Below are 27,953 nucleotides of genomic sequence, written 5' to 3'. Positions count from 1 at the left end.
CAAGCAGGTTTAAGGAAGTTGAGTCTTTTGAAATGAATATTTGTAGATTTTCTTTTTTTTTTTGTGGTAAAAAAAAAGGCAGATACAAAACTGTCTGATTGTTAAATGTTGCCAACAATGTCTGGAAGAGGTTTTTAAAACTGGCATGTAGATCTGCCAGCCTATAAAGATCCATCCTTTCCTGAACTCTGCCCAGCAGTGAATTTGATTTATTTTTGCAGAACCAGTACTGGCTCCTGTTAAATGACCTGATAATTCACAATTATGAAGGGAGACAGAGATTGGATTAGTTTTGCGCTTTCCAGGCCAAAGGACTCGCTATGATGAAATATAATGAATGTGTCATCATATTAATCAGAAGTGCTATGGAGCGAGAATTTTATGGTCCAAACATTAACCAGACTATCATCTTTCTATGATTTTATTTTATTTTTTTACAGCCGGTATTAAAGGACAAACTGTAGTGAAAATGATATATTAGTGCAAAAAGCAGACAGACAAGTGTGTGTCAGGCGCTTTATTACCCACCAATCATGGCTTCATCTGGTCACATACATAAATCATGCTTTTCATGTGGCAGCACCAAACTCTGCTTATACAATTTATGCAGATATGACATACATAAATAAATGTATTCATAAAAGAAGAAATGCTTTGGGTTCATTTTATGGCAACACTGTGTGGCAATTCATAGTCGTCTATGGTCGAGGCTTATGTACATTCACAAAAGAAAAGATAAAATAAATATTTATACATTCTTTATTTTATATGTAAAGACAATAATATACTTTCATTTGCCTGATAAAAATGTGGCAGGTATGCAAAAACAAAAGATAAACACAATTAAATATAATAATCCCTTCTTTTATGACACCTGAGAACTACATTCTGACATTCGCAACAAGAAGCACATCTGTCAGCTGTGACTTTCAGTAAGACACAAAATGTTTTCTTCTCTGTGTTTTTTATACTTGCTTTAAAACCGCGTTGAATTCCCTTTGGCTGAATGTGCACATTTTTACGTAAGGCACTGAAATAGCACCATTAAAAAACAGCTTATACACACGAATATGGCTTCTCAATCAAATGTAGATGTCTAATGTACTACACAGGATACAAAGAGCAGACTTGTAGACTTTCTAAATGATTCTGCACAAAGATCTGAAAAAAAATCACCTCACAATACTGCATAACAGTGGCTTAATAGATACAAATACCACACAAAATAATTAGTACCCTGATATCTTCACATAGAACAACAAGTCAGACTGATCTAAAGAGGAGCGCAGGAGTATGCACACTCTGGACAGGCTCTTAAAAACAAAGATGGAAGAAAAGAATGTGAGGTACAGGAGGTAATGGTTTGCGAGCAGCAGCTGCAGGGCCTGTGAGCTCAGCAGTCTGAAAGGTGTCTCCAGGGTTGGACCATCACATTATATGGATTTCCGGAGCAACTGCTAAAATTTTATTGGCCTGAGGTGAAGTCTTTTTTCTCTCTCTCTCGCTTTCTTTTGAAATTCTTTCAAGTTGCTCCAGATAAGATAACCTGCCTGTTTTGTAAAAAGCTAAAAGCTAATGGAGATATGCAGGAACACAGAGAAATCTTAATCTTACTGATGTTTGGTCCATTTAGCTCAGTGATTGTTATAACCTATACCTTAACTGAACTTTCATCCCCAGGGTCACTGCACCTGATCCCGGTACCCATCATTTGATGAGAATGTAACTCAGTTCCAAAGCTGCACTCTCCTCTATCCTGTCCACTTGGTTGATGATCTGAACTCACAGTTAACAGGCGGAGAAATACAGATGAAGCAGCAACAAACACAACATCTCAGGGAGGCAGCGACATTTCTACAAACTTACTGCAGGAGATCATCACATCAAACAAAAATAGGAAAATGAAGAAACTTTCTTAAGGAGCTGTTCAGTGGTCCACATAATGGCCATAAAGGTTTAAAAAATAAAAATAAAAAAAAGACCGACAATTTGGAGACACCTCACTGCATGAGAATTGTGAGCATCACAATAACATTACTGGATTAAATATAACTTCAATATAAAAACAACAACAACAACAACAATTTTTAAAAAATGGCTGTGACAGATTCAATGTGGAGTAACGATAATACTAAAAAGTTAAATAGGCAAACACCAAAATGGAAGGCACATTATTCTGGCAAAAATCTCACAAATGGCAACTCTGGGGTGTTATTGCCTCATGCATGGTGTGCTGCTTCTGACAACAAAACCCTTAAATTACATTACAGTATAAGTACAATAAATAATACATTTTGTCATTCTCTTTACAGTATTTACACTATTTTAAATTACACTATAAACACATGGGAGAAAAGGAGGTTGTATGAAGGATTGGTTTGAGCTCCAAGTTGGCTGTAGCACCGAGGAGGAGGGATATGTTCGCACAATGAGCACCTGAAGACAACACACACACACACACACACACACACACACACACACACACACACACACACACACACACACACACACACACACACACACACACACACACACACACAAAAAGCCATATATTCAGTGAGCAGAAATGCATGTGTTAGTTCTGTTTTGCTATATAAAATATTTAATATTTATATGCTTTGTTATCCAAACATCACTCACCTGTCTGATGGCTTTAAGTCTATTCCACGGTTACGGGCAGACTGTGACCAGAGGACGGTATACATTTACCACAGTAGCCGCCACACATTCCTGACACTCTGCTGCCATCCTGTGGACATAAGAATAATAACATGACCTTCATGAGAATTTTAGGATTGGTATATTAAAAGAAGCTAAAAGAGTCCTTTTCTTTTTAATCTTAAAGTGTTTTCCTCTTTTTGTTCATGATTTTCAGAATCTGTGTAGAAAAAATCCTGACGTGTAAGTTGCTGCTATTGCAAGTAGTCTGAGACTTTCACAATTTAAAAGTTATTTGTGGAAACAAATAACTTTTGGTGTCCCTCAAATGTGATTTTTCCAGACTGAGGCCCACAAAGCAGGTTGTTGCCATATATGAACTGGCTAATACCCTTTGAAAACAAGCAGAGAAATACAAGCTAATTATTCACCAGAACTTCACTGGCATAATTTACAGGCAACTTTATAGTAAGTTTCATGCAAACATCTAGAAGCAAAGGGGAAATTGAATTAGAAGAGTACACCAAATTCACTATCCCACGACATGAAAGCCACAGCGCGTAGTAAGTGCTTCGTCTGATCTTCACTGGAGTGCTGTCTTCATTCCGCTGTCCCAACAAGGCTTTATCTAAACTGCCTGGAGTGCCCAAAGAGTGCCAGCTGGCTTTGGATGTCAGACTGTGAACACTTGTTGGCATCTCTACTGCCTCCCATTTTCACCCTGCCAGAAAGCACTCTCCAGCCTGATCTCCATTTCAAAAGTGGAGGGTGGTTGTAGGGGCCACTCGAGAGAGCAGCTGCCCGATAAAGGTCCTTTTTCAGCAGTTGTATTGGGAGAAAAGGAGCTCTGAACACCAAACCCCCCCTCGAGGCTGTGTCTACTTAATCTGAAGCCCAAAGAACATGAAGCAAGTATATGAATTAACCAACAGTTATGCTGTGTGTTTTTCCTCGGATATAGTGGTTACCTGTGATTTTTGTATAGTTTTCACTACAAAGGTGCCCTGGGATATCCATGAGGCGTCCTCAGCTAGCCTGAGCCCTGTTCCTGACAGGTTGATCTTAAACCGGCCCTAAAAGAAGAGAGGGCCGGAGAAAGAACAGAAATGAGATCTGCTATTAAAATATAGTTAAAAATGCAACTGAAATGAAAGAAAATCTATTAAGTTTTAAGAGCCTGATCTGCAGTGAGCCACAGAAAAATAAAAAAGCACAATATCACAGAGCAGGGAAGGGGTTTAATGTTAGCTTTTTGACTGTAAATTAATTGTATTTTTACAAAAAAAAGAGACAACTTATTAACCCATATCAGATATATTAGCTATATTATTTTATTTTATTATAAGAAAAGCACAGGTGTAATTAATAATGCTACAAGCGGCTACATTCCTTTTGAGTTTTGTTCCAGACGCCTGACTTTATGACTCCTTGCTTAGCTGAGCAGCTGATTTGACACTTGATTGAATGGAGACTTTATTTATATATATTTTTTGCCATGGTTGCACTTGTCTTAATATGAAAAGCAAAATAATTAGAACAGATGCAATCACTCTCACCTGCGGGCACGGAACTGCGCTGTAGCAGTCTCCAGCTGTACCGAATGGAACACTCTTGCCTTGACGGGTGAAAGCAAACTGCCAGTCTGTAGCTGTAGATCAAGATAAACCAACAAAGTGATCTCTTAAAAACTTCTCTCTAGACATTAGTTGCTATAGTGAACCTTGAAAATGAGAGCTCGCATCTGCCATAGTGAGCAAATCTTATGTTATTTAACCAATAAATCCAGCCTTCGTTTTAGGGCGAGCCAAACTGTAATATCAGTATAATTCTATCTAGTTAGAACAGTTTCATTTAATCCCCTCAAGCCTTGTAATTATGTGTTCCTTAAATGGACCTTAAAGACATCTTGAGCCCATTAACCCTCGCGAGCATGAGCATAATTAAATGCCAAAGGAAGTTCTCATTTTGGAGTAATGTGGAGTTAACGTTTGCACAGGATGCTGTGAGAGCGTGGGCAACTCACTGATGATGTGCATGTTGCTGAGGTCCAGGCGGACTTTGGAGAAGGTGGTGATGCCGGCAGCAGTGTAGTCTCTTCGACAGTCGCAGTCTTCTCTTCTGGAGCCATTGGCTGGACACTGGGTGGGGTCATTGAGCCTGGGAAACACACATACACAGGATACCTTAGCTCGGCTTTACACTTCTGTGGAATTTCTTCATTTACAGAGAAAATCACAGTGCCAGGAGTCAGGTGGAGTTTTGTAATGAAACAGGCTGTTCTCATTGTTATCCTCCTGTTTACCTGAAGCCAAAGATCTCTGAAAAATTCTCCCCGTCGCCCGTCGCCAAGGTGATGTACTCCTGCGGCGTCTCTGTCTGCATTCCAGCACAGAAGACCTGAGGAGAAAAGAAAGGCAGCAGAGGAGCAAGACGGTAAGTAAAGGAGGGAGACCAGAAGGAGGAGGTGGAGAGCAAAAGGGTAAAGAAAAGGCATGGAGGAGATAGGTCGGTATAGGAAAATTTGGTAAAGTCCAAAGGAGGTGCAAAGAAAAATAATGGAAAACAAGAAGAGAAATGTTACAAAAGGCAATTACAACACCCCCCCCCCCCCCCCCCCCCCCCCCCCCCCAAAAAAAAAACAAAGAAGCTTGTGGATATTTTGGCAAATGAAGAAAATTCCTAAAAAAAAATAAGCTCAGGTCAGCTGCTTGGATCATTTGAAAATAGATTTCCTTTGGTTTACTGTATATAATGCACCACAGCTACATGCAACCTCATATACAAAGCCATTGCACTAAACAAGTGCCTAACGATGCTAGTGAGGAATAATTTTAAACATTTTGTATCATTAAATATGCACATACTGTAAAGAGATCAAAAATGGGACCAGTGTAGCAGAACATTGTGTAATCATGTGCCAGTCACATTGGACCTGCTTAGCTTTTGCTCAAGAAAAATAAACAGAAAGCAGGTTTAAGGCACTTCTGCACTAGAAGCCAAGCCCATCTATCTATCATGTAGGGCTGGTTAGCACATGCTGCCACACTGTTGCAAATCAAATCGCTCCTCTTACGCAGCAGAAGGCTGGGACCTTGAGCTCTCACATGCAAAGCTAACTGAGGAGGGATGTTCAGGCTGTTTAAGGAGTTCACAGATTTGGATTGCTAAAACATAATCCCTCTGTGTGTTTGTGTTGAGGAGATGTAGGGGGTAGCGGGATCGCTATGAGTCTCTCCAGAAATTAATTTTCACACCACTGCCACTCCAGACATTTCACTTCACAACAAAAGTGATTTGCTTTGAAAACTGTGATACAAGATGAGGTCATCATCGATAGGGTGAAGTCGCTGTTAACAGGAGGTAAAGGGGGTGGAATACCTGCTGCTTACCTATTGTAAAGCCAAGGTCCAGACACCCCACATGAGTGTCTGGCCACTTTTAGGACTGTACATGCCAAGCAAACCATCTAAATATGAAATGCAGGCATTGTGCGACGCCATGACAAGTTCTGAGAGGAACATGCAGGCTTACTTAAGGAGAAATAGGTAGGAGGGAGTTCAACTATCCAGAAGCACAACATAACTTGGCAAAGTACTCAAATAACATGCTCTTGGTCCAAAGCTGCTCAAAAAATAAACCAATAATAGCAATAAAGTAAATAATGATAATGTCAGTTAATATTAAAAACAGCCATAAACACAAGAACATGGATTCTTCACTGATAGACAAACTCTTGTGACCTACTGCCTGAAGGAAAAATAATATTGTACAATAATGCAGGGATGACAATGTATGCATCACTGTCCAGGATAACAACAGCAGCAAAAGAGGCCAAGTGACAACCTTGATTAAAAAGAAGTTACTTTTTATTTTTCAAGTCTTTATTTTACCTTCACTATGAAAATAAAGCTTAATAATCAAACAAAAATCATCTTTTTGTTTGGTGAAATGCTCACTGATTGCTCATTGATTATGTCTCAGTTCATTTGAATAAGCAAATATGTTTTAAATAATGCCTTGATTCAATATTTTATACATTAACAAGCAAAGCACAAAGTATCAGTTTGTGTGAATATCAGTATTTTATCTTCTGATTGTTGCACTTATGCAGATATTGGAGAAATTTGGGATTTGTATGGTACGCAATTTTCTGAAAGATTTGGAGAATCCACAGAAATCCCTGTACGGATGTTTGGATGGGGGGAAACGTGACTAATTAACATTTAAAAAAAAAAAAAACTTAAAATGTTAGAAATCTTTAAAGAGTAACCTACTTTCCAACTGCCTTTTCACTATCATAAATGAAACACACTGTGCTTTGTGCAGTTGTGGCGTAATAAGCTGATACGATCTTACCTTGAGTTTTTTGCCCTGTATACTGAGAAAATGTTCACTGTCTGGCATGGGGCCATCCATGATCTGGATCTCTTGACAGCTAGAAGGCAAACGGCCTTGGAGAGAAAGAAGACAAAATAAATAAATATTCTGTGAGGTGCAGGCTCTCGTGGTGTACGCGCAAATGTGCGCGAGTGCTCACGCAAATTGTGGCAAATCACTTTATGGAATCAAAGAAAATTAAAAACCCCTCACTCTTTGATGTCCCACGGTACCGTGAGGAAGCAAACAGGCTAAACAGCAAATCTCTGATGTTTGCCTTGGATCATAAATATTTCACTAAAGGCCAAATCTCAGAAATGACTAGGTCGTATTGAGCCATTCCTTGGCTTGTGCCTAATCTCAGTCGTCTTGACCTTTGTTAAAAGAAAGGAGTTTTTATTGCAGCACTCACAACTTGGATTTCTGCAGACTTTTTTGGCTTCTGGCATTACATCCGGAGAACAGCCTTCGCTTTTCTGACCACCCGCTGATACGCACTGCACCGTCCTCTTCATCACTCCATCTCCACAACTCACTGAACACTGAAAGGAAGCAAGGGAATCACAACAGCATGAAGGTGAATATCTTGTGAATAACAGGCTGTCAGCAATTTTGTCTTCAAAGTGTCACTTTAAAAAAATGTATGTGATTCACTCGATCAGTGCTCAAGCAAAGTGCTGAAATGCTGGTTGAGGCTGAGATTCCATCTAGATACAAAACTGATAAATGACTACACATCATTTATAGGAAGCCCAGACTCACTCACCGCTCCCCAGATTCCAACCCTCCACTCCTGCAGCAGAGGGCACGGGCCCAGATTACAAGGCATGTAGCTCTCAGGAGGAGTCCCAGGGCAGCTGGACAATGACTGATGGCCATACTCATAGTTGTCATTCTCCACATGCACCTCACTGCAGGAGATCAGACGCTGGCGGTAGCCCTGGCCACAGCTGGCTGAGCACTGGAGGATAGCATAAATCACCCACATGAAAAAAAAGAACAGTGGATCACCGGACTAAAAGATGGTGATTTGGACGGTCCTTTTGATGAGCAAAGCATTACCAATTTAAGCCAAACACTTCTTTTAGACACCACATCATCTAGATGTCACACAGGTTCTCTGCTTGTTTGACTCTCACCTCAGTCCATTCCCCTGTAATCCAGATGAATTCACAAGCATGGGTGTTGCAGCTTTCTATTTCTGGGGGTCTGATCTGGTTCACGCAGTACATCGCGTGGACCTCCCGCCGGTTGTGGTCCACACACTTCAAGGCTCGTTGTCGGTGGCCCGATCCACACGACTTACTGCACTGTAGAGGAGACAAGACGGAAAATGCTCTTTCACAGAGATTCCAAATCAAGTGAGAGGAGCACTATTAGAAACTCTGTGACACTGCTAAATTAAATTTGCAACATACAGCAATGATACACACAGCAAGGAAAGCCCCGGTTCAAGCAAAGCGTAGATTCATGATCAGTCATTAAGCAACAAGTGGGAAAAGTAATTAAGCAGTACTTTCACTGCTTTGGAAATAAAAGAAACAGGAAGGATGAAAACCAGTTGGCCCAGTTTCTATGGTTGTGTCACCATTTAATGCCAATGCACATGTCAGCATGATAAGTAATAAAAGCCAAAGAGCAGAATGAGGTGACTGGTATGAATTTGTTTTTGTGTTGTTTTGTTTTTGGTTTTTTTTTGGGGGGGGGGGGGGGGGGGGGGGGGGGGGGGGGGGTTATTAATCAAAAGAGGGGATTTCCTGTGTTCTTGTGAAAGGGGTCATGGGACCACTGTAATAATGTCTTCCATCCAGGCTCATGTGGTAATTCAAATAATACAACACCCAAATTCACAAGAGCCATAACGTAAACCATAAAATTTATCAAGGGCCCAGAAAGGCTTCCACTAGTGTCCGAAGCACTCGCTCGTCAACACTGTCATATTACGGCTCCAGCTGGTTTTCCTCACTCTTAGCATCTTTAACATTGTCAAACAACTGAAATACCCTGAACTGATGAGGTGAGTCGTGCTGTGCTGACAGGTACTCACGTGTGAGTGTGTTTTGGTAAAGGTAGACAAAGATACTGTATTTCATTCTGACATGTACAGTAACAGGACACGTACTGTATGCAACAGAAATATGTCCGAGTGAGATGTCAGTATTGAATGTATGGATTCAGTATAAGAGCCTAAACAATGGTAAACCTTCTTAGTTAAAATGTTTTAACTGCCTCCAGCGGTTAGCTGGGACACCCAGGCAGGGAACTCCAAACACTACTCTAGACTAATTAGACTCCTTTGAGAAAGGCATGTCACGCTGCTTAGTGACCCACATAGTGAAGAAGAAACTCCTGCTGCAGTTGCCTGTTCAAATAAACAGGAAAAGGATGTGCAGACTCTAGCCTACAGAAAATAAATGAATATTACTCGGCATTAATGCACCACTTGAAGGTAGCTAATATTAAAGAGACAGTTCACCCAAAAAAAAAATGTACTTATTTTTCCTCTGGTGCTATTGATCCATCCTGACAGACTGAAGTGTACCCGCAATCTTATCACCTTGCAGAAGAAAGAAGGTACTTCCTAAATAGAACTGATTTTTTTTTTCTTAACTAATTAATTAAATAGCTGTTTTTTGGTCACTTCACGGGGTAAGTCGCATCTGGTCCCATTATAAAGAAAAGTGATATTTCTGCACTGGAGATCTCCAACTCATACCAATACAGTCTAACTGCATAAAACGAGCAGCAGGTCAAAGTAAAGAAGACTCTTTCAGTATGTATTAATATCACCAAACTTTGAAAACATTTTGAAACATGACCTGTCAGCAGTAATGTGTACATTTCCCTCCAGCCACTAAAAGTAAGAGGCAGCTCTGTGTAAATTAAAATCACTACAACTCACTGAATTTTCAACCAATTTTCATGTGCTTTTGTTTGTTTAATGTATAGATTAGAAATTTCTGCTCTCCCACGAACCCCTCCAACTGCTTGTTGGACCCCCAGTGCCAATTAACAGTTCTGTACTGTGAGCGTTTCCTGCCTCTTCCTTGCGTCTAAATAAACCCCGTAGGCTAATTTGCTAATGAGATTTTTATTTACTTATTTATATGGGGGTGGGTGCGGTGGGATCGTCTGATTCCCATCTGCCCCTTCTGCTCTCCTCCCCTTTGGCCTCCTGACAGGCAGCCGTGCCTCCTGCGGAAGCAGCGACTCTCATCCTTCACCAGAATATGTCAGAGTGAATTCATCCGCGGTCGGTTGAGGCAAGGCGCTAGAACTGCGTGTATGAGCACGCAGGTTACAATATTTGTCCGTGCAGGCTTTGAGAGCTTCCTCGGCTTACCGGCTGCCAGTCCTCCTCTTGCCACCGGTAGCGAGAGGGACAGTCGGCGACCCGGCAGCTCTGACTGGACGCCGGCCGGGAGCGCTGGGGGCAGGCGGTCTCCTGCGAGCTCCGTCGGTCTCCAACCTGACAGAACACCTCCCGTTGCTGGATGCCGTCGCCACATGACGCGGAACACTGAAAACATGACAAGTAAGAGCTTTGAACTGAAATCATTCAATCTGTATTACTCGGCTTAAATTTATTACATTACTTTGGTCATCATTATGTTACTTTAACGTACGTATTTACCGACCTCAGCTGTTATTGGTTATACATGGTAATTTATAGTAACCCAGTCATAACCGATTGACTGTAAAGCGTTTATTGAAGGGGAATGCGCTTGCCAAAACGAATAAATATTCTATTTTTAATTTGCAAGCCCATATAGATGCTTTCATCTGCTTTTATAAGTCTAAAAATAAAAGACAATGTAAATTCCTTTTTTAATAATAATTGCAACCAAGTGGGCACATATTTAAACTGTATCATGTCAATGCCAGTTTTACAGATATGTGAAGAAGTCGAAGTTGGAGCCTGGAAAGTGGTTTGGCACAGCTGTGTCTGATCTACAGCAGCAATATTTGAAATGAAAGCGTGTCTTTTGTGCCGACATACAAAGCACAGTTTGAACAGGGCAAAAAGGACGGAAGGAGTTGAAGAATGTGTTTCGTTTTCTGCCCTTAACTATTATGGAAACATGAAACAACCCGTTTATTTTGACAGCTTCAGCTTTAAACTTTCTTTTCCTGCTTTTGAGGATGAAATCTTACTTTAACCAATTTTTGTCTCCTTTCAAACAGATGCTGTTGCTTCTAAACAGGCGGCACGCCACTGATATCAATGTAATGCTCCAGGATTGCACAACACCTATATAATAGTCCATGCTTTATAGACAAATAAAGTGAAGGAGGTATATTTGTGCACTGTGACAAAGTTTAAGGCGGTTTCTGTGTTCTGGAGTTCATTCTATAAAAATGTATTTGTTACAGGCATATTTATGTGTCCATTTATTTGTAACACAAACTGAAGCAGCTGAACCCCAAAGCACTGTGCTGTAGTTGATTAAGAGCCTCGAGTGGAGTATCATTTTCTCCTGGCATGCGTCCTGGTCCACAGCTGTTTAGCGGGGACACACGTCCTCTGTGACATGTAAGATGTTTCTGAGTGCTCAGTCCATCGAAGTCATTTGAGAAGAAGGTGGCAGGAGAACAGAGAGACAATAGGAAGGGAAAGGAAAATGGAACAAGCACAGGGCAGGATTGATAGCAGACCAGGTGCACTTTTGTGAGTTCGTCTGGCATGATGTGAGTGAATTGCCTCTGGTAGCGCATTCAAAAGACCAGCATATGGTTCCCATTGATGAGACAGAAGATAAAATTTTAAAAAAGAGAAGGGAAAGAGAGCTTGGAAGAAAAAAGTAAGAGGGGATGAAGGTGAGGACCACAGGAAAAGAAAATATAGAGATGAAAGGGATAGATTTGCACTGGCTTCAGTTCAAATCAAAGAAAGGGAGTGCATATCCATCTTGCTGCCCAACTTTCTGCACTGGGGTGCCATAGCACCAGCGCACACACCACCTCAAACTCTGTTTCCTGCTGCCCCAGGGCAGCTGCACCCTGGCAAACCACCCTGTGATGTTTAAAAGCGACCACGCTTTAGTTAGCGGCTTAGCATGGTTCACGATGGGAGTCAGATTCAGCTGTGGCCTGTTTCACACATATGGATATATTTGCCTTTAAGCTGCTAAGTATTAAAGTGGGGGGAGATAGAGAAACAAAGCAAACATGTCTGGCACCGTGAGAACAAAAAACTGAGGAGTGTTTAATGGCAGGGTCAGAGAGTCCCTACCTCTCCCCAGTTGCCAGTTTTCCATTTAGGACATCGTCCACCTCTGCAGCGGCGCCGCTCGCTGGGTTTGGACGACGCGTGCTGGCAGTATTCCTCTGGGACAGGACGGCCTGACCCGGTCACACAGCCCACTTTACGGGATTTGAAGCCTCTTCCACAGGAGGCTGAGCACTGCAAGATGAAAACAAGGAGGTAAACAGGAATCAGAAGCATGCTTTGAGTTAAAGCAGAAAGTAAAAAAAAAATTCCACATTTCAAACTGATGAAATTCAGATTAATCATTTCCTTTTATTTCGTATTGGGGGGTATTTAATATGAACTTTTATTGTAATTAAATGTTAAAAAGAACATGCAATAAGAAATAAAAACAGCATTTTTGAACTGGTGGCCCCCTTTTTTTAATCAAAAGAAATGGATATGGGACCCAATTGTGTGTGGAGAGGTGGTCCAATAGCAAAGCATGCCTGATCATCCCGGCAGCAGTTTGTTTCACCTCCGGGTTCACCGAGTTACCGAAAAGCTAACTCGGTGTGACAGGCAGACACACACACACACACACACAACAGCAGCAGCAGCATTAAAGGAGGAGTGAGTTGGGCTGGACTGTGCTCGGATAATCAAAGGGGGCGTTGCATGTGGGGATGGATGGGAAGCGACAGGCTCAGAGTTGAACGAGTGCGTGGCCCAGCATGTGGCTCTGTCCTGATCAGCAAGGGACTGTACCGGACAGGAACAAGCTGTGACCTCTCACCTCATTCAGGGAGGAGAAAAGGTAGGAGGACTTGTAAAGGGAGGGACTACTAAAGTGCTTATTCCCCTTTATAAACACAGGAATGCCAATATAATTTGTAATGTGCTAAATTTATTGGACTTGTGGGTAAATTGTTGATCTAATAAATAAAGACAAAAGTGAGTCAAATCAACGCTGTGATTGTTTTAAGGAGACTGTGATTGTAAGATTTCATGAAATTAAACTCTCGCTCTGCTTCTGGGACAGTACATGTGATAAAGGTAGCATATATTCTCATTAGTTCATATTTTTTTATACTGAAAACCTATAAAATAATGCTGCATGCAGGTCTGACAGTGTTGATTTTATTTATATATATATATATATATATATATATATATATATATATATATATATATATATATATATATATATATATATATATATATATATATATATATATATATGGTTGGGAAGATGTTTTCCATCCGTGAGATTTAGAGGCAGAGCTTTGGTCTGCACACTGTAGAATCGCCCCCACCTACCCTTCATCAATCTCAGCACAGTATTAGGAATTCTACTAACACTGTTTTTGTTTTGTTTGTTTTTGTGTGTGTGTGTATGTGTGTTTTTAACTCTGGATCACAAGCAATTTTCCACAAGTCTGCCTGTGCTGAAGGGATGAATCAGGAAGGGGCCCTTCACTAGATCAAATGTGACCTTTGACCTGCCAATACACCACTGCATAGTCTTGCTGACGCCACCTTTTATTCAAGTCACTGTCAAAGGCCCCCACAATGGTCCACTGTCATTAACCCGCATTAGACCGGAGTAGAGGGGCCTGCCAGAAAGGGGGCAAAGGGCGCTAGCAACTCCATGGCCAAGCATGCATTACCAAGCTTCCCAGAAAAAGCCTCAGCGTGCATTTAGAGGGAATGAGCACAGTAAATGCGGTGGGAAGTATATTGAGGCATTGTCAAGTGGGACTGAGATTTACCTTAATGGAAACAGCTTTGAACTCTTGACACATGGTAAAAACATGCTCACTGACAGGTCAGCAGAAGCCCTGAGCATATAAAATGACAAGGGTAACACTCAGGAAAAACACCAGTGGAAATACACTGGCAGAGTGAACTTCTTTATAAGCTATTTACAAGGATTCTTTTCTCATCTCTTAACCCAAACCATAAGGGAAGTACTAAATAATAAAGGCCACTTCCACTGCTGCAAAAACACTGTAATTATCAAAAAGCTTGAGTTCGTGAAATCTTAATACAGGGCTTAGCAGCAGGAGCGCAGTGTTGCAAGCACCGATGCTATTAGCATTAATGAATGTTGCCAAAGGCTGGTACACGGATCAGTTATCGCTGTTTCAGCCTTTTTAAAAAAAAAAAAAAAAAAGCCAGTCTATGCAAATTGCCAGCAAGTTTTAAGTTGTGTTTTTTTTCCCCTCAATCTGAAGTGACCTCAGTGTGGTCACTATATGTGATGTATTCAGGCAAGAATGAAAAAAGCCTTTGATAGTACCTCTACGTCACTTTAATTGTAACCTTTTCTGCAAATGAACAGAAATCCAACAAATCTGTAAAAAAAATTAAATATTGACATAACATTATAATGAGTGAACAATAAATACAAGTAATTACATAAATATACAGAAATATTCTTGAAACATAGACTAATACTGCCATTTGTGAATAAGAGGCATACATTATACTTATTTCAAGAGCCTGTTGGTATGGTGTTTGTGTTGTACTGCCATTTCGCACCAAGAGGTCGACTGCTTAGACTGAAAAATGAAACTATTTGGGATTACGAGGATAATTCACTATTTTGTGTGAACACTGTGTTCTGCTTTTCACCGATTCAACCTAGATTTTGTTTTATGCTGCCTTACAATCACACATGGGAGTCATTACAAGTAAAAGTTCTCATTAGTAAATGTGTGGTTAAAAAAAAAAAAAAAAAAATGTACTCACTGCTGTGTTAACAGGCCCTTAAAATAAGGTGTGATGTCAGTACAGACATTTATGACCAGGAGGAGTCAACTGGGTGGGCTTCAGGCAAAGTTGACCCTAACCACAGATGCTGGATCGATTTTAACAGTCCTTAAAGTGATGTTATAAGCATTACAGGGCAGGGGATGACACATGCTACAGATCTGTGTTTAGGGCCATCATTTGCGCAGGGTAGCCTCAACAACTCATGCTTAATCTTAGCCAGCCAAAATCCCTCCAGTGCAAGGGAGAGCAAGATACGGCAGGGGGGGCAATCATAACAGAGACTGAGGTAGACACATTAGGTTGGCTCAGAGTAAGAGCTCTGGATACAAAACACCATTAACTTCCCCTGTGGTCACAGGTATCACATGTTCAAAGTACGACATTTAACAGCCCGTTCTCTTAAAGGTGAGACAGTGAAAGACAATTCAAACATCATTTCATCAAATCTGTGATACACTTTGCATTTAGCTGATCAATCTGATCAGTGCAAACTGCTCATGGAAAAAAAAAAAAAAAAAAACATACAGAAGAGGCATCATCCAAAAACAATGTGCCACAATAAACACCTAACCAACCAAAAATGTAAAGGTTTCTTTTTTTATATATATATTTATATCTCATATCTCCCTTGTTTGGATAAAGCACCACTGTAATGTAGGTCATCATTGTTTAATGGCTAGTTGAGTTGTGTTTTGTTCCAAGTGAGGTATTGTTGAGTATAGCATATATAGCAACTCCAGGTACTTACTGTACAAAGCAAACATTAACTAACATAATATTAATACACTCATATCAAGCACCTTTGAAGCACAGAGATTTAAAACTACTGTTTTGGCCACACTAAGGAATTCTGGGTCCAAACCCAGAACTGGAATACAATGACTATAGGGCCTAACTACCACAAACTGGGAGAGACACTTTATTTTACAGTGGCCGTGCAGCCACTGGATGCTGGTGTTTACTACTGATACTGGACGTTTCAGGCACTTTTGAGTCAACGTATGTCTTCTTCACTGTCATTGTCATTATGGGCAACAGCACTGTTGTTTTCAGAGGGGGTAAATACATAAACTGTAAAATAAAGTGTCTAAATAAGATTAGTAACTTCTCTACATGTGCCTTAGAACAAACTGAATTCCTAATATAATAGCCATTTCATAGATGTATATAATACAAAGATGCATATATAGTACACAGCCCATATACAGTCCTATGTAAGGCGGTGCTTTTAAAGTTCATAACAGAACATTGACTATATTGTGTAGCACCTCATATGTGGAGATTGCGGGCCATTCTTTGAATAATTAAAGAACAAGGCAGCATATTGTATATTCCTGATATACAAAAACATTCATCAGTATTTGCATATGAACAATGATTGGCTAAATGTGCGAATACAAAGAGCTAAGACACCAAATAAATCATTTTTTTTTTAAAGTTAATACTATTTACAAGAAATAAAAAGGAAAACATATCTCAATAAATTATCTTTAAAAGCAATATTTTACAAAACTAACTTTGATTGTGATACAACGTGATCCTGAATTATTAAAAAAAAAAAAAAAACTAATACAAGGCTCAACAACAATTTTATGGTAACTACGCATGACACACACACACACAACAAATTGCTCTTATATTCTTATGGTCACAGCTGTCACTGAAGTATTTTGTCATGTTGTACTTTTGTTTTTTTGGCATATTGCAAGTAAGCGTATCTTTGCCATTCAACTGCAACAGAAATGAACTTTCCAAATGTCTTGAGGAAACACTGACCAATCGCTGGCACCAGAGAGGGAACAGTAAGTGGAGGGGGTTAAAGGCGAAAGCTGAGAAGCTGGAGTGTAATATCTCCAATGTAAAAGCACCACAGTCATCCTGGCCCTTTAAGACTGTTTGTGAAAGAGTAAGACTACAGGTATTTTGAACATATGTGAGGTTAAACAAACAGGGAAAAGAGTATTTTTTTATGAGCGTACCGAGGTCCATGGGTCTGTGCTCCAGTGGGGGCTAGACGGGCATGGCTGAGTATTGCACTGCTCACGATCTGGGGGCTTGTCATGGATCTCGCAGCTCAGATCATTGAAACGCTCGCCGTTTGGACGCTGACACACCACCAGCCTCGTCTTTATCCCACCTCCGCATGGCTTAGTGCACTAATGATGGCAGAGAGAGAGAGAGAGAGAGAGAGAGGTTGCATTTTACAGATGAGCGTGAAAAAAAAAAAGGAGGTAAATAAAAAACACATAAAGCCACGTTTTCATATGAAAACAGGCATGTCTTGTGTGAGACCATTTCAGCTTACCATTACTCAAGAGCCATGAAGTGATGTCATTCTTACCTCTCCCCAGCTGCCGTAGACCCACTGTGGGCACGGCCCCGACTCGCAGGATCTCTGCTCACTGGGTCGGCTGCGATCCTCACAGCTGTTGGCAGGGTAGCCGTTCTCATCCTGGCACACTACTACACGCCGCTGGAAGCCTCCTGCACATGTGCTGGAGCACTGTTTTTATAGACATAAAAGAGGGCACACTCAAAAAAAGTTCTCAAAAATAGATTCTCGGTATTCAGGTGTAAGAAAATTCCCAGAATGTGTCATATATGTATGTTTCATTTAAACACAGTGACTAACAAATACACTCTCACCTGCACAGCATTAAATCAATGTGCACACAATATGTGCACTATGAGGTATATATCATATGCTCACAAAGCCCACGCAAAATTCTGACAACACAGAGACGTCACATGCCGAAGGACTAAATATCTCAGCTTCTATAATAAAGTTCTGAGGAAGGAAGAGTGACCAGAAATATCTTAAATCCCTCCCAGAGTTATTTAAAGGTCAAGGCTATTTTTTGTCAAAGTTTATCAGTAACCCAGTAACAAAAAAAAATAAAACGCAGGAACAATAGAGAAGAATAGAGCGGGAGAACCGTGAGGCAGGATAGCCTGGGGCATTTAGGTCACACTGTCCTTTGGTACTTTTTCTACAGGGCTAAGACTTGATCCTAAAAAGACTGAAGGGCCTAGAGAAGAGAGCCTAATTTAGAGCTGTTATTCAGGACTGTATGATGATACACAAACCCTATGAGAAACCAATGGACTACCCTGCATCCCCAGAGCACAGATAATATCTTGGTATCATCCTAAGTTAGGACACCTAAAAAGAACGGTCCAAATTTATTTATTTATCCTAATTTAATTTATTCTTACTGCTCTCTTCCTATAAGAACAGAAATCTATACAAGTTTTTACGGTCAATATAAAAGCACAGTTGGAAGATTGTTAGCTTAGCTTAGCACAAATATGGAAAAACAAGGGAAAACTTGCTTGGCTTTGGCCAAAGGTAACAAAGTCTGCCTACAGGAGCACCTAAAACTTATTTACCTATCACTTATTAAAGTGATAGATACATTTATCATATATATATTGGTAATATCAATTACCAAACCAAACTAGCTACTGGCTATCTGGCTACAGTATTCCTACCAGAGTAGGAAGTTTGTTTCCCAAAAGAGCAAACTATTTAAATCGCTGGTACCCTAACCATGTGTCGGTTCAGTCAACACAGGATTATATTTAATGCAATGGTTTGCTATATAGGTATAGGTATATGAATATTGTTCAGTTCAGGGAGCCCACTGGTTAAAAAAAAAAAAAAATTGGTAAAACTGGTGTTGACAAGGAACCAATGAACCATCTTCTTTTTTCCTACATTTTCTTTAGAGGGCAGGGAGGCAGTTTCTTTCCACAAGATTAACATAACATTTTAAATGCCTCACCGCGCCCCAGGGTCCAGTCCGCCATTGGTGGGATTGACTACGTGGCAGGTTCCTGGTGCTGGTGTTTGGTGAGGACGGAGGTCGTGAATCACTGGAGCGGGACGGGCACTGAGACATAGCGCAGTCCTGCTCTGTGGCAGGACGATCGTCTGGGTCACACTCGCTGGCGTTCACTTCTTGGTCGCTGAAGTTGACACACAGCACTTGTCGTGTTGTCTTTCCCTGGCCACAGGTTACTGAGCACTGACAGCACAAACACAAAGAGCGGGTGAAGAAATGACAAAAGAAGTGAAATGCATATAGACACAAATCTAACTGCTGTCAAATAAAAGCTTCTCTGGTTTTTGTTATCTCTTTGAGTCTCCTTTCCCACAGTAACCTAAAATAATGCCGAATCAGCTGCATCTGCTACATTCAAACTCTAGATCTCAAAACCTCAAGATACTTAAGCAACTTCCCCAGGGGCAACTCCCAAGTTGGTGACCAACTTACTGTCACTCAGACTTAAATCTGCTGTTGAGGTTCCAGCAACAACTCAAATTTCTCTTAAACAGACTCTGACTGATTTTACACATTTTTTAAAGAAAAATAACAGAAGACAGATCCTCCACCAAACACTAATGGTGTTTCCAGTCTCACTCCTCCCTAGCAGAGTCCACTTACTCTCTTGCATAAGGTGATCTATTATACTTATGCAACATTCATGAAAAACATGACCTATCCAGAGGTTTACATGACTCTGTCACAATGTTTCACGCTATCACAGATACTGTAAGACTGCATGCGTTCAGTTGATGTGTATGTTGTGACACTACATCTAGCTGCTGGGCAGCATACTGTAAGCTACACAGACCCTGATAGCAGTCACAAAAATCTCTCAATTTGGATTCTTCTGTTACAGCAAGATAGAAAAGGATGATTTGCTTTGGGCTTGTAAATCTGGTGTTGTGTATCTTCTGTTCATGTGTGTGTGCTTGGGATAGGCCTCTGAAATTTTTTAGTGGCCTTGGGATGATTTAAGATATTTCCTTTCAGGGGGTCAATGAGTGTCTTTGGCTTGGCAGTACATGTGTGGGTGTGCATGGATGTGTGATTGTGTGTGTTGTGCATGTGTATGGCGACCAGACCTGCAGTCTGCCTGAACTGTATCGCTAAGACTCTGATGAGAAACATCTGTAAACAAGACTGGAGCCCCTCACTGTAGCCCCTTGCATCTCCCAGCTCAAGAAATTCATTCCCGATTCCTCTCTCTCTCTCACACACACACACACACACACACACACACACACACACACACACACACACACACACACACACACACACACACACACACACACACACTCCTCCTCTAACTTCACTGCAGCCCTACTTGAGTCCACTATCCACACTTGCATTCCAGCTGCCACCCCGTCTCCACATCCTGGCTGGCTCACAGTAACATCTGCATAGCGTGTGCAGACACTGGTTGTCAGGGTTAAAATTAGTCTACAGTGAACAACGGAGTAAATAGGGAGAGGAAAAAGCACATCTGGATTGCAATACTGATGACACGATTTAGGTTAATCTGTCAATATAAGGAAATAATTATTTGGTCGTGAGGAAAGCTCTTTTTGCAAATTTTTGCTCATCTAAAACCATCCTCTATCATACTGGGTGATTGTATACAAATGTTGGTGCAACAGATAGAAAAGCTGAGTCAGACACAAATGATTAAAATATGATGACAGGTGGTCTTCTTACCACTGTCCATTCCAGCACTTTCCACTGTCCACAAGCCACAACTGTGCACACTTCCCTGGAAGGGGGCTTTGGTAGGTGGGCACATGCCGACTCTTCGGCCACACCGCCCTGGTTGTCACGGCAACTCACATAGCGCATCCGTGTCCCTTTGCCACAGCTGGCGCTACACTGTTGTGCAGGAGAGAAAGTTTAAGAAGCTGGAAAACAACAAAATCAGACAAGTAGATTTAAAAAAAAAAAAAAAATGTGGCAACACAGCCCACCTGGGTCCAGGAACCAAATCGCCATTGGGTTTTGTGGCCCTGGTGGGAAGGGACTTTGGTCCCTGGGGGAATAGGGTGGCTGCTGGGACACTGGGTTATTTCACAGTCCTGTGGAAGAAGAGACACATACAGCCGTTCATGCAGTGATTAACAAAATGAATATACTGTAACAACATCTGTCCCTGACAACAAAATACCATGAATATCAGAGATAGCTTTTCTGACATGGGACAGTCGTTAACAACTTAAACTATATTCCTTCAGCTCTACGTTTGAGAGTAGTTATGTTTCCCATCGACCCTTTTCCCCCACCTTACCAAAACAACATTAACAGGGTCCGCCCCGTCAGTTCAAACTATGGATTGTGGCAGTAAGCCACTCAGCATAAAGCCCTGATCCCTGTCATAACAGGTCATAGTGGAGTGGTATTCAGGGCTCCAATGCCTATGCTGGCGTGGTTGTAAACTCCCCCCCTAATCCCCCCCCTTGTCCCTCACCTTCCGCCTTTCCCTCTTTTCCCCCATGCCCTCTGGTGCCCTCTGACCCCCGTGTCTTTAGGAATGAGTGCTGCATCGGGTCACAGACTTTAAGTGAGCTACACATTCAACACAGTCTCGGAAAAAAAACAAATAACAGGAAGCTCTACACATACTTCCTGTTGTACTTGCATTTGCATGTATAACGTATGTGTAGAGCTTCCACAAATATATGCTCTAAGAAAACCAAGATATGTACAACCTTGTACTCAAACCTTCCTCCATCTATCTGTCCCTCTTTTCCTAAGCCCTCGTGCAGGGTGGTGGTGGGACTAGTGGCCTGGTGGCCCACTTCATGGCTGGCTGGTTAGAATCACAACGAGGTGGGGCGACTGCTTCAGGGTCACTGGTCACCAGTCTCTGCCAGCCCAAGCACCGGAATTGAGATCTGCTGTGACTAGAGGGGGGCCTCATCCTGAGTCTGCATGCTAAGCCCACTGAAATGGGTTTACGCCCTACACTGACCAAACAAACCTCTCATTCAGTTCAAAATACTGCAAGTTTCTTTTGGGTTTCTGTGTAGCTTGCATGCAAAGTTTAGCACACACATACACAAACAACCAGCAGAAGATTAACCTGAGTGAGTGTAATTTTCCAGCGTTTCCCTTTGTCAGTCTGCATCATAGGTAAGTGGAGGAGAAGCATAACTTTGAACTAGCCTACTTTAAATACTGGTAAATATTTATTTGAAGTATATCCTTTGTGATATAGCTGTGATTTATGATTTATTTATGGCTGCGGTTAGCGGCTGTCACAAATACAGGATGTTTTGAAACAGAGACATGGGTGAAAATTCAAACTGGGAGTAAATAACGGTGCATTCATGTGGTGCCGGAATAATTGGAAAAATAAGTGGGAATGAGACGGGGAAATTTCATGTGAATGCTTCCTCAAGGTACACAAAAAATAATTAGTTAATCCATCCTTTCATCCATCCATATCCCAGCTGTAATATTTTGAGAGGCAGGGCGCACCATGAACAGGTCACCAATCTATTGCAGAGCTAGCACAGAGAGACAACATTAGGCTTCACATTCACACCTATGACCAATTTCGAATCATGGAAGCTGGAGTACCTGGAGAGAACCTACACAGGCACAGGGAGAACATGCAAACTCCACACAGGAAGGACCCAGCTGGCCAGTGGACTAAAACTGCAGACCTTCTTACTGGGAGGCACCAGTGCTAACCACTGCACCACCATGCTGTTCCGGGCTGCAGGTCTGGTCAAACTCTGCAGGGGGCTTAGGTTCCAGTGTATCCTTGAATAAGTATAACGGTGGTGACATGAACAGAGAATAAAGGTATGATTTGTTCATGTTTAACCCAGTCTGATCCTGTCTGGGAAAGTTGGTTTGGAAAGTTGACAGATAAAAATCACATATAGAATGTGTAATACAAAGGCTCTAAGCGCGGTTCATGTTCGCTTTGATACAAAAATAAGAGAATGGATGTTTTTGCATCATTGACAGTTTTGGTGCACTGCCAGAACCTCCAGATGTTACTGCCCAGGTCATTTAGTGCTGTCTAGTGAATCTGTTCAGTTATGAGGTCTCCGCAACTTTGTGACTAAAATCTAGGTAACACGGGGAAAACAGTCTTAAATGTGGCTGACCCAGTGTTTGTACGTTTCACCTCCTACATATGCGTCCCAAGCTTAACACAATAAATGCTTCCGCCACACATGTCAAGTGTCCGCTACATAAAGGTCAAAATATTTTAAAGAAAAACATATGAAGGATTCTGTACTAGAGCTGTGTGTCTTTATGTAGGGATAGTGAGGCCGGTAAACTTCCCCCTGCTTCTACAGCAGGCAGGACAGCTTTATTGAGACCAGGTGGAAATGAAATGGCAGTTTTTCTGTGTACATTTTCAGTGTGAGCATACACGTACTTCACACGCAGCTGTGGAACAAACATTGCTCTTAGAGTGAGGAGAAGATAAGCAGATTGGGGGGGATAACACCTCCTTACCTGGGTGTCAGTGGGTCGCGTGGCTGCGTTACATTCAGTGTCGTCCATGACAGCACCATAAGAGCCAACCACACACTTCACTGCTCGCATCTGGTAGCCTGGCCCACAAGAGGTAGTGCACTGGGTTCAAAGAGAGAGAGAGAAAAGAGGAGTGATGGCAAAACATTTGCAACAGTCAGACAAAAAGAAAGCTTAGAAAAAGACAAGAACGGCAAGCAAAAAACAGATGGTTCACTGGAGCCAACAAAGCAACCCCTGCACACATAAATATATAGATAAAAAAAAATGTTAGCCAGCTTTAGAAAAAAAGTCATTTAACAAAAATCATACATGAGGATACTCATATACATTGAACTGGTTGTTTTCCCACTGCAGCTAAGTCAGAGGGTACTATTCTGTACTTTCTTCTGGCTCACTGCCTTCACTGAAACAGGGTCAAACTTGTGTGGCAGCAACTTCATTTGATCACGCTTCATTAAACTACTTCAAATATACCTTAAAATGTGCACATCCTCTGATGAGGGGCACAGAATAGCTCACATTTTTTTGGGTGTTCTGTTCTGTGCACATACACAAATGAGACTGGGTGTACACAGACACTAAGTACTGTATGCAAAACCTTATATAAGGCATTTTCTGGGAACACGACTACCCAGAATGTTCATTGCTTTTGTATCTTTATTTTTGCGAGATGTCCTCTGAGTCTAAATGGGAGAGAAGTGGTTGAGTGCTAAATAATAAGCTTAGCTTATCTGTACATCCTCCCAGTGATTTATATCAGAGGCCAATTCATCAGAGAAATAATAGCAAACGTCAGCTGCGGAGCTGCTTCTCATCAACTGGACAGACTTCCATATTAGATAGGCATGAAAGCAGTGGCTGTAAATCAGGATATACAGAATACTCTTATAAATGCTTTGGGAAAAAAGCAACACTTGATTTCTGAATGACAGAGCTGCTATAAAGCTATGAAATTAATTGACCAAATGGATTCATTATAGACAGATTATGGCTGTTTTAAAGACCCATTTTTCTCATGTCAATATGTAGAGAAAGTTTAAAATTTTACATGGGTAGCCTTGATGATTTAAAGATGACTAATTTGCCACGACCAATTTGTTTTAACATCTTAAACCCAACCAAGTGAAAGCAAGAGCATGTCCCAGAAAAAGGTAAGAGAAAAATATTAATCCCACTGACTTTTACGACACAGCAGCTCACGCTGGTGTTTAATACTAATCCATGTGTTATTACTATTTTGATTGCTGATTTCCTGAAGTAACAAATTCAAATTTTACATTTTTTTTATTCACCCAAACACTTAACTGTGGTCTCAAACTTCCATTCAAGAAGAACCAAAACAATAAAAACATTAAATTACATAAAGTAATCAGACTTCTCTCACTGGAATATAATTTGATGGCTGCATCATCAAACACTAACCCTCTTAGGTGGTAAATGATCCAATTTCTTATAGCTCTGTACAAAAAAAAATCCAGCACTGTGCACTAAATACTGTACATATTAAAAAGACAGGGGTGACTCACCTGTCCCCACGGTCCAACCTGCCAAGCGGCACACTCCTGCTGTTGGCACGTCTGCACTGACTCAGGTTTAGAGGACCCACAAAAGCGATCATCTAGACGGTCCTCACCAAACTGACACCACGTCTGACGATGCTTGTACCCTTTGCCGCATGTCACGAGGCACTAAAAAATAAATGTTTTGGGTTATAAAGCTATGTAGTGTATACATAGCTAGATAATAGCTACATAAGTACAAGAAATTAGTGGTGCTGGGTGTTAGCGGTATTAAGCCCACTCAGTACCCGGTGTACTCAAGATTGAATTGAAGCCCACTTCAATTCAAGATTAATGACAGACAGAGGAAGTTCTTTTGGTGTTATGTAAAGCAGTATATGCAAACCACACATAAGGGACTGCCAGCCTCCCTCCCCCCAGTGTGAGTGTGTTTATTTATGTGCAAGTACAGTCCATATGTATATAATACAGCGTAAGTGTTTTGGCAAAGCCACACGAGGGATCTGAAAAATTCCTGGAATGCAGCTCATAGCTTTTCAAGCTCCTTGCCCTTCGATGTGTAAACTGTGGAGCAGTTTAAGTGCGATTTTACCCTGCAATCACCTCTTTCCCAACACTCATTTGTAGTGGAAGGAGGGGAGTAACTCGCCTAAAGCTGAGACATGCACAATCAGCACTGGGATTTGACATTTGACCCAGATCACTGGTGCTTTGAAACTGCAGGATTTACAAAGGAGTCTGTTATACTTCACATTGAGTAACCCTAGATACGTACTCATCTGATACATTTGACAAATGACTGATGTAATTGTAAATCTGTACAGAAACACAAAAAACTCTAAAAACATAATTAAAAGACTTGTTTTCTTCTGAGGGCGAAGAAAATACAATAAGTGCTCAGCTGACCTCAGACCAGTCTCCAGTCTTCCATTGCGGACAGAGGAATTCATTGCAGGGTTGGACGGTCAGCTTGTCCCTTTGACTGCATTTGCTCTCATCACCACCAGCCTCAGCTGCCTTTCGACACACTGCCCCTCGACGGCGGGTTCCCCCACCACAGCTCTTCGAGCACTGCAGTGCAAACGTTTGAGCATCAACAAGTGTAAACACATATACACAACCTAAGATAAACTTGAAAAAACATCTGGTCTGTGCTCCCAAACAAAACCCATGCTTCCAACAGGATTCGTACCTCTGACCAGGGCGAGTACTCCCAGCCACCAGGATTACAGTCCCCATGGCAGCCTTCCTTGTCATCAGGTTTGCGCTGACCGCTACAGTAGCGGTCATCAACCTTCTGGGTCTTGCCATCTGCACGGCTGATTTTAGCGCAGTATATTTCCAGGGTACGATATCCTAGGCCGCACTGGGCTGTGCACTCACTTTTACGAGCCACGTGCCATCTGCATGAAGAGGAAGTTTGTAAATCCTTTGCACCGCGATGACCAAATAAAGAACATATAGACACTAAAGGTTGGTTAGATTGATGATGCAAACCTAAGTTCACAATCGGTGTTGCATGGCTCAGTGATGACTGCAGGCCTAACTGTACCATGACACCTCTGGTCTGACACCACCACCCTGTCCGATTCTCTGCTGCAGAGAATCTTCCGTTTGCGCTCTCCTGTGAGGGAACAAAAATAAATGTCTTAAAAAAACTCTTGAGAACAACACAGAGTAACAAAAAAATCACGAGTCAAAATAGTGAGCCCAGCAGAGCACCGAAGAGAGATTATTTAAAATTTGGCTTTTAAATAACGAGATCTGATTCTGCTCACTTTGTATATTGTTCACTAATAAGAAATTCACAATGATGTGCACAGATATTCAGGCTTGCGTTACAATCTTAGGTTTCATAACGTTATCCACAGATGAAAGTGACTTTTTACTGCCTGACCTAAGCTTCTGTAAGATCCTGCAAGTAGTTATCTGAGTTAATGCACCATCTGGCTCAAGTAAAATATAGTTCATCATCAGGAGTGCAATAAATGCCGGCGGGAAAGTGTGTGGGCTTCACTTTGGCTTTTGTGTAAAGTCACAGTGCACTGATGTGCAACAGAGGAGAATGAATTAAACCTTAATGTGGTAATAGATCAGCACGTCATGCTACCACATTTTGCAGTGCTATGAGAGCTTAGTGTTATATGCTACATGTTTATCCTGCTGTGAACTGTGGAGTTATTGGTTTCTCTTTGGTTGTTCAAGCAGGTTGGTGTCAGAAAGTGGAGAAAGGTGTTCTTAAACAGAGAAAAGTAAGCTGCAACACACATGGCAGGTTTTCGAGTTTGCTTGCAACCTGCCTCTGCACGCCCACGCACTCTGACATTTTTACAGTGGCCGATGTGCCACAGCATACCATAAAGCTGATATTTGATCGCATGTTCAAAAGCTAAATGCCTATGATGACCATGTCTAATGTAACAACACCATCCTCTGTCCCCCGTGTCCCCTGCTCATCATTTTCTACAGATTCCTTCTTCATTCCATCTCAATCCCATCTCATTTTTACACTGACCACACAGTTTATCATTCACCTTTCCCATCATCCCACCCTGCAAACCACATGTGCCTCCCCCTCACCTTGGCACAGACGACTACACTCCTGCCAGGGCCCATAGGCATCCCAGAAGAACTGTTGAGGCTTATCCTCAATGGGAATGTTAAAGGAATACCTGACATCTGGGTTGTAAAGGTTCCCCACAGACAGCACCTGGGGAAAATGCAGGCAATGTGATATACATTACGTTACCCTATGGTTGTAAATTTGAAATATCAAGCCTGTAGAAGGATTTATGATTCTGCATTCCTTTCTTCTAAGCTATTAAATCGCTCTCTTCTATTTTCACATCTCCTGCATGGGATGCAAAGCTGTCATGATAAGGATGGCTTACCTGGACAACGATCTCCTCTTCTATGCGGTCAGTACAGTTGATCCTCTCAATGACATGGTCAGAACCACTGTACTCAATGATGGCATTTCCTACTTTGATTTCCCTTTTGAACATGCTGACCACAAACTCTCCATTAAGCAGGAACTCTCCACGGCTATTTGATATGGCTACAGGGAGATAGAAACAGTTACTGGGCTTCATCACGTTGAAAAAATTATCTTTG

The 27,953-nt window shown here is 41.5% G+C and overlaps 1 protein-coding gene across 1 annotated transcript in view; it reads right to left on the bottom strand.

Annotated features, from left to right (window-relative positions):
• Window positions 1–516: 516 nt before the first annotated feature.
• The window catches only part of adamts9 (ADAM metallopeptidase with thrombospondin type 1 motif, 9), a 47,499-nt gene continuing 20,062 nt past the window's right edge, over window positions 517–27,953 (bottom strand). Inside the window, exons 17-40 of the mRNA XM_030729584.1 lie at window positions 27,731–27,897; window positions 27,420–27,549; window positions 26,337–26,463; window positions 26,032–26,242; window positions 25,746–25,910; window positions 24,846–25,007; window positions 23,299–23,418; window positions 20,790–20,897; window positions 20,527–20,694; window positions 18,787–19,029; window positions 17,343–17,504; window positions 16,981–17,157; window positions 12,269–12,439; window positions 10,379–10,555; window positions 8,175–8,345; window positions 7,802–7,996; window positions 7,448–7,577; window positions 7,015–7,109; window positions 4,961–5,055; window positions 4,682–4,815; window positions 4,215–4,306; window positions 3,627–3,731; window positions 2,641–2,749; window positions 517–2,436 (exon numbers count right to left, since the gene is read on the bottom strand). Coding sequence (XP_030585444.1) covers window positions 2,660–2,749; window positions 3,627–3,731; window positions 4,215–4,306; window positions 4,682–4,815; window positions 4,961–5,055; window positions 7,015–7,109; window positions 7,448–7,577; window positions 7,802–7,996; window positions 8,175–8,345; window positions 10,379–10,555; window positions 12,269–12,439; window positions 16,981–17,157; window positions 17,343–17,504; window positions 18,787–19,029; window positions 20,527–20,694; window positions 20,790–20,897; window positions 23,299–23,418; window positions 24,846–25,007; window positions 25,746–25,910; window positions 26,032–26,242; window positions 26,337–26,463; window positions 27,420–27,549; window positions 27,731–27,897 — 3,395 coding nt within the window. The 3' untranslated portion in view covers window positions 517–2,436; window positions 2,641–2,659. The remainder of the gene's footprint in view (window positions 2,437–2,640; window positions 2,750–3,626; window positions 3,732–4,214; window positions 4,307–4,681; window positions 4,816–4,960; window positions 5,056–7,014; window positions 7,110–7,447; window positions 7,578–7,801; window positions 7,997–8,174; window positions 8,346–10,378; window positions 10,556–12,268; window positions 12,440–16,980; window positions 17,158–17,342; window positions 17,505–18,786; window positions 19,030–20,526; window positions 20,695–20,789; window positions 20,898–23,298; window positions 23,419–24,845; window positions 25,008–25,745; window positions 25,911–26,031; window positions 26,243–26,336; window positions 26,464–27,419; window positions 27,550–27,730; window positions 27,898–27,953) is intronic.

The sequence above is a fragment of the Archocentrus centrarchus genome, chromosome 5, assembly GCF_007364275.1.
Source record: "Archocentrus centrarchus isolate MPI-CPG fArcCen1 chromosome 5, fArcCen1, whole genome shotgun sequence".
In the NCBI taxonomy this organism is placed as follows: Eukaryota; Metazoa; Chordata; class Actinopteri; order Cichliformes; family Cichlidae; genus Archocentrus; species Archocentrus centrarchus.
This window is presented reverse-complemented; position numbering and strand designations above follow the sequence as displayed.